This window comes from Haliotis rubra, unplaced genomic scaffold (genome assembly GCF_003918875.1).
Source record: "Haliotis rubra isolate DU_JTF1 unplaced genomic scaffold, ASM391887v1 Scf1587, whole genome shotgun sequence".
Classification (NCBI taxonomy): Eukaryota; Metazoa; Mollusca; class Gastropoda; order Lepetellida; family Haliotidae; genus Haliotis; species Haliotis rubra.
The window spans coordinates 69,731-77,280 of record NW_025765544.1 but is presented as its reverse complement, the minus strand read 5'-3'; the positions used below and the strand labels follow the sequence as shown (position 1 = coordinate 77,280).

The 7,550-nt window shown below is 38.4% G+C and overlaps 1 protein-coding gene across 1 annotated transcript; it reads left to right on the top strand.

The window, feature by feature from the left end:
- Positions 1–6,218: 6,218 nt before the first annotated feature.
- On the top strand, positions 6,219–6,761 carry LOC124271203 (putative nuclease HARBI1). Its single transcript, XM_046706284.1, has one exon. It carries the CDS (start codon positions 6,219–6,221, stop codon positions 6,759–6,761), a length of 543 nt encoding a protein of 180 aa, XP_046562240.1.
- Positions 6,762–7,550: the final 789 nt, after the last annotated feature.

Here is a 7,550-nt window from a genome sequence, read left to right as displayed (position 1 = left end):
GATATAAAACTACTTGATAAACACTTTATGATGAAAAAGTGCAAGACGAAAAGGTTAATTTTCGTGTACACTTGCCCTTTAAGTACTCGGACAAGAGAAAAACACGGATCGTTATGAAGTTTGTTTACGGTAATTTATTATTTATTCTCATTGAGTCCACCATATAATCAGAAACTTATAATAAGAACTCATCGTACGCTTTCAGTTATATGGTTCAATAAGTAATGGTGTTTTAATTTCAATGAAAAAATAATATGAAAAGCGCAAAATAGACAACAGTTAGTCAAAGATAATGATAAAGCATTATGGATACAACATTCGGGGTTCTTAAAGACAAACTAGTCCCATAGAACGGACAGTTAGTTTCACAAGCAGCCACGGATAGTCCTTTGTAGCTTCGTAAAGTGTTTTTGAATAGCTATCGGACATTCCACAAACATTAGTTAGTGCGTACAGGCAGAACTTTGGCGTGTGACAGACAGGTTTATTTCATAAATGTGGCCATGAGGCCAATAGCACAAAATGACAACTTGGATTATATTTTTACAGAACGCATGGACATGATTTTGTTTACAAAATTGCTAGACGGAGTATGATATTATGGTTCTTAGTATTTAGAAGATGTACAAATATTTGTTTATTTGGGTTCATAATGTACATACTTGGTATGTAGTAAGTTCTTACCGCTGCCTATAACGGACATTTCATTAACACATGATACTCATAGATAACCTAATGTCATTGTCTTTTGAGCGTCTATACAAAACTATTTTCAGATCGGTGGAGCCGCATATGAATTTTGTTAAAATTCTGCCCAGATGTAACGAAGAGAGTGTAATCAAATACAATTCTGAAACAATATCAGATTTAAAAGCAGAATACATCTGCAATGGTTTGCGTTTCTTATATCTTGTGTCCATTCTTGGTAGTTCATGTCTTTACAAGGTATTTTAAAAAGATTTAGATAAGAGGCGACTAACGGGATCGGGTGGTCGGGCTCGCTGGCTTGGTTGACACGTCATCGGTTCCCAATTGCGCAGATCGATGCTCATGCTGTTGATGACTGGATTGTCTGGTCCAGACTCGATTACTTGCAGACCGCCGCCGCCATATAGCTGGAATATTGCTGAGTGTGGCGTAAAACTAAACTCACTCACTCACTAAATAGGATTTAGAAATAATTCAGTTTCCAGCATTTTGATATATCCATACATAGGCAAATCCACGTTGAAATAACATTGATCGTGGTATCATCGTACTGCCGATTCCTAATTAACATCTCCATTATCGTCTAAACGTTTCAACATTCATGTATCTTATTTTGTGTGTATGTATGTATAAGCATTGACATGATAAGGGGGGATACACCGAATGTTTGCTGAATACATTAAATAGACAAAGGGGATAGAATTTCAGTGTACTTTGGACTTATATTGAAACAAATATGTCGTTTGAATATATGAAGTTTTAATGAACTTATTGAAATGGTTTACTCTATGACACAAGCAATAAATTTATTTTTGAAAGTTGTCGAGGTGTAACATCCCCTAGGTGACGATTTTGTTCATCTGTCAATTGCAGAGATGTTTGACTAACATGCTCCATGTTGGTTGTGTGTGCACATCGCCACATATATATATACTTTATTTCCCCCATTGTCATGAAGAGCAGTACACAAACTGAACAACAAAATACAAAATAGTCAGTCAGTCATAAGACTGGGATATACAAGGATATTGCAGACATACATTTCAGGATACACTTGATACTGATATAATGACTAGTTGGAGTCTGGACATATATATGGTCTACATTTGTGAACAAATTCAGAAAGTTTTAGGATTACTTGAATCCAAATCTGAAAATCCAAATGATTAAGTTCATACATGTGCAATGAGTTTGCGTTTCTTATATCTTGTGTCCATTCTTGGTAGTTCATGTCTTTACAAGATGTTTGACTAACATGCTCCATGTTGGCTGTGTGTGACTCCATATCAGTATCCCATCCATAAGTTTGAACGGCATTGACAAGATGGATCGCAAAAGTAGGCACATCGCCACATATATCTTCAACAGACGTGTGTCCAGAGTTCGCATTGTTCGGGATACTAAGACAGCTTTGTTTTGTCATTTAAGACGGCCTTCAGCGTTACGTGTGCTGAAGGTACTGTCAGGCCTCGAGTTGGGGAATTAGCTGTTCGGAGCAAGCCTTGGAACCAGAAAGGAGAGAGCTGTGAGTTATTTGGGTTTGTTATAGCGTCTAACTCAGGACAGCCATCGTCCACATATTTCTAAAGACCAAAAACTATGTAGCCAAGCCATGTGACACTTAAATGACAATTAGGGGCGGTGGGGTAGCCTAGTGGTTAAAGCGTTGGCTCGTCACGCCCAAGACCCGCGGATAATTTAATCATCATCGACAATTGCAGAGGACAAGTAAGAGGCACTCCTGACAATTCAATTACGGCATCTATTGCCTAGTTCGTTAACTACTGTTAGAATCTGACTATTACGGTATGTCGCGCCTAATGCGTTAATGAGGGTAAGGATTTATAACTATTACGGTATGTCGCGCCTAATGTGTTAACTATGGTAAGGGGTTATGCCAATTGCGTTATATAGCGCCTATTGCGTAAATATAACTTCGGTAGGGATTTATGACTATTACGGTATGTCGCGATTAATGCATTAACTACGGTAAGGATTTACAACTAGCGTAAGTAAATTTCAGTTATCAAAATATATGCATTCATTGAGCAAATACGGTAAACGGCGCGAAGTGCTCAGATTGGACAGATGCCAATTTAACTCCTGTACGCATTCTTACTGTAATGTTAGCATTTATTTTCTCAATACAATAATTTCGGTAGATACGGTAGGAGGTAATAGAAAATGATATATAAGTATGTAACAACGGGGACAAAAGATATAGTTTTAGTTAGAGTATTACTACTTTGCTTAATCATGGATTATTTGGGTGACTACGGTAAATGCGTTTCGACGGTGATGTTGCTATGGGCAACGTGCAATTTAGATAAATACGGAGTTAACCAATAACGTAGAATACATGTAATACTGTAATGCTATACTTAAACAAAAGATGTCGAAAGGTACATTTTTGTTCTTTACAAAACAAGACAATAACTATGACTATGTGGATGTACTAGGACTACTTAAACTATACGGGTTGGAATGTATATTTTCGGGTAATATGAAAAGAAGACAATGCCATTTTCATGTGATTACGGTAATGTGATTTGCGTATAAACTGTTCTGTACAGTATACAACTGCACGGGGAAGGGAACATTTTATATCATTATTCCAATATTTATTCATGTTAGTGAAATATCAAAATACAAATGGTTGTTGTAACCTATTCTGTGAGCGCGTATCTGAGGTAAATCAACTCGAATATTAATTGATCGACAGACTATCGTAAAATACGGAATAACTGACCTACATACAACTTCATCACTGCTCGAAATAATTGTGTAAACTCACGGAACTGTTTTTGTGACTAAGCTACTGGAATCTAGGCTACTGAACGAGAATCTAATCTGCATATACAGATCTAACACGCAAATGAATATATCTAGACAAGGACTGGGGATTGTTTGAAAATATTTTATTCAGTGTTGAAATTGTTTGGGCACAAGCTATGTAACTTATTACCGCCCGCTCCCATCAGAAACATGAACAATAATGAATGGACGTAATGAATGGACATGATAATATTAAGACATATGATTCATTAATCGAGGCGCTTACCTCATACAATGTATTATGCACATGTCTAAAGATATTTCATTAATAGTATTTGGCAGAGCAGGGTTTCCGTAAAGAATGGTAGCAATGTCTAAGTGAACTTTTGATAGTTCAAAGTCTTGCTTCAGATCAAAACGGCAACTGACAAATTTTGGACATTTTAAAAAGAAATGGTTAGCATCTTCCACCGGAGCACCACAATTGCAAGCTCTACTCTCTGATAGATTAACACGAAACAGATCTGCATGTAATGAACTACACGAATGTCTTAACTTCGTGTGTCGTATATTTGTCTTTCTTTCACCAAATAGAAAATATACTAGCTACATAAAGAAACTGTGCATTGTCAAAATATTATCTCAGTTGATAGTACGATAACAATGTCAAAGGTACATATAAACTTTAATGGAGGGATCATGAGACCATAACAAGTCGGGAGAATTTCAATTGAAAAGTCAATCACAATGACGTCACGAGTCCACAAGCGGGACAGGGGTCAAACGACCATGTCACAAGCTCAATAACGGGTATGTCCACCATCGGCATTGAGAACAGCAGTGCATCGACGACGCATAGAGCCTATCAAAGTGCAAGGAAAGCTTGTGGGATGTCAGGCCAGATTCTCTCAAGTTCTGTTGCAAGGTCAAGGACGTTATCTGGCGGATGAGGAAGACGGCGTAGACGTCTATCCATCTAGTCCCAAACATGCTCTATCGGGGAGAGATCCGGTGAATTTGCAGGCCAAGGCAGTCAACGTCAACGTTGTGGTGTTGCAAGAAATCCATAGCAACCCTTGCCGTATGAGGGCGGGCATTGTCCTGTTGGAATGTTAACCCAGGGCCATGACGTTGCAGAAAAGGAATTGCCACAGGTCGAAGAATCTGATCCCTGTAGCCCACACCAGTTAAGTTGCCCTGAACAATCACCAAAGGAGTTCTTTAGCGTGCTGTTATTCCACCCCAAATCATCACGGAACCACCACCAAAGCGATTCCTCTCCAAGACACAGGCCTGTGCATAACGTTCTCCCACGCGTCTATAGGCACGTTGACGTCCATCACTACTGGAAATGTTAAACCTGGACTCATCTGTAAAAACAACATTTCTCCACCAAAACAAGGGTCTGCGGACATGATTTCGGCACCACATTCGGCGAGCTTGTCGATGACGTTGTTTAAGAAATACACTTCGCTCTACCACCATGTATAGTGTAATAAAACACACTTTTGCCCTGAACTATTATAGTTAAAGCACGAGGACCCTTGCGTCCGAGTGCTTTAACGTTATAATAGTTCAGGGCGAAAGTGTTTTATTACACTATACATGGTGGAAGGGCGAAGTGCATTTCTTTTCTAAGATGCCAAATTTAATACTTTCTAAAGATAATTACGATTAATTTAAGGCAGAAAACAAACGACGGTGTCGGTGACCTAAATTAAGAATCCTCGCACAGGGCTAACTGGCGCGCTGTTCTATTGATGTGTCTGCCCCCTACGTTAAGACGAACGTTACCAGAAAAAAACAAATAACAGTTTGATGACGGTTTACGTTCGGATTAAATATCTTCTCTGAATTATTTTAATTACATCTGTCATTAACGTAAACCATATGAGGCAATATGAACGTTGCATTTCTACTACCAGCGTAAGTTTAGATCAGTACATCCAGAGGAAGTTGAGTAGTCAAGCGACATTCCACAATTGCATTGTGGGAATGTAAACATTACGAACGTTTCCGTGTCGCTGAAAACTTGTGAGTCGAAATGACACATTTTAACCGTCGTAAAACATAAACGTAATGTTTCCGCCAGTGATGTTAGCTGCGTGAAGCAACAGCAAACCAAGAAACTGGATGCAACGGTGTAGTGTACTGTAGGAGGCCGTACGAGGCGATGACAACTGACATGCATCGTGACGTCGCTTACATTGTGACGTAATGTAAAATGGTTCGATTACGAGGGGGCACACTAGAATGGCGCAGTGACGGGATAACGTCATTCAATTGTTACGTCATCAAAAAACTATACCTTTATTGTGGATGCAACGGTGTAGTTTACTGTAGGAGGCCGAACGAGGCGATGACAACTGACATGCATCGTGACGTCGCTTACATTGTGACGTAATGTAAAATGGTTCGATTACGAGGGGGCACACTAGAATGGCGCAGTGACGGGATAACGTCATTCAATTGTTACGTCATCAAAAAACTATACCTTTATTGTCTGATAATGTTTGTTTTTTTCGATTGTTCTAACCGCTAGGCATCTTAGAAGTCTGGGCCCACTTGCACAAAACGATTGTATCTCTAAAATAGTCGTAACTCTGATTGTAAGGTAATTGTAGGGTCACCCGCCTCTTGCACAAAGCGATCGTAAGCCTACAATAGTTGTAAGTTACAATTGAAACCTACAATAGCCCACTACCTATTGTAAGTGCCTACAATCGATGGTAAAAATGGCGTCGTACGTGGCTGCCGAAGAAGTCTCAGAAAAGATGAAACGCATTTTTAGAGATAGAACATCACAATTGGAGTTATTGACGGAAGGTGAACTCATTTCAAGGTATAGGTTGCCTCGGCATGCCATATTCTCACTTTTGGAGAAAGTTCGGCCACACATCGAACATGGAACCAAGCGTTCACATGCCATTTCCCCTGAAACTCAGTTGCTGGTTACACTTCGTTACCTGAGTAAAGACGGTTTTTTAATGGAAATAGGTGATCTACATGGCGTTCACGAGTCCTCTGTGTCTCGCTCCGTCCATCGGACAATCCGTGCCATAAACAACGTTCTGGACATCAAGTTCAATCCTGACGCAAATAAAGTTAGAATGCAAGACTTCTACAAAATAGCTGAATTCCCCTGTGTTATTGGGGCAATTGATGGTACACTTATTCCCATTAAACGACCACCTGCAGACGAAGAAGTGGCCTACGTTTGTCGGAAAGGCTTCCACGCCATAAATGTTCAAGCCGTATGTGACGCCAACTTGAGGTAAGCTTAATTTCAGAGTAGCTTCCCTTGTATCTAAATATAGAATAAGGGAGTTAATGTTGTTCACGATTTGATCACATAATACTGAAATGTTACGATATAAAAGAATTGTAAACACCACTTTCGTTATTATGAGACATATGGGAAAGAATAAAGTTTCATATATACAAAGAATAAGTGGGAATAATAGAGTCAAAGCTAAAACGGCTGTAGGTGAATACTGGTACCTAATATACCAGGGAGACTATATATGTTGTAGAGTATCCCTGCTAGTACGTACTCGTCTCCACTCCGAATTCGTACCCAAAACGAACTCGTACCTAAATAAACAATAATTCTTTATTCCTTTTTATTTAAGATGTATCCCAATTTAAGCACATACCTTAGATAGATAAATAAAAAAACACACATACACACGTGTAAAATCACATCAGATAATTATTAAATATTGATGACAAAGCACATTGAAGCTGGTGATTTTGCAATAATTTCAAAGAGATATCAAAATACTTTTTATTTTCAAGCAGTTGTTCAAACTAGTGGTCCCTTAAGTTAAAATAAAGTCAACTGAAACGAAAATAATAATTAATGTTTATATAAGCTTCGGTTTATTGTCCCTTTTCTTATCAATGTATAATTTTTTTATTGTGAATTTGATAACCTATAGACTAAGTGATATGCAATATTTATCAAAATTATCAAATGTATGAAGTTAATGTCTCAAGTACGATATAAAATGAAAACAATGAATAAAAGTTTATAACTTTCAGAATAGTTTGCTGATACTCCCTGA

What these genes read in the sequence shown, in the direction of transcription:
- LOC124271203 (XM_046706284.1), top strand. Translation starts at nt 6,219, where the DNA reads ATGGCGTCGTACGTGGCTGCCGAAGAAGTCTCAGAAAAGATGAAACGC.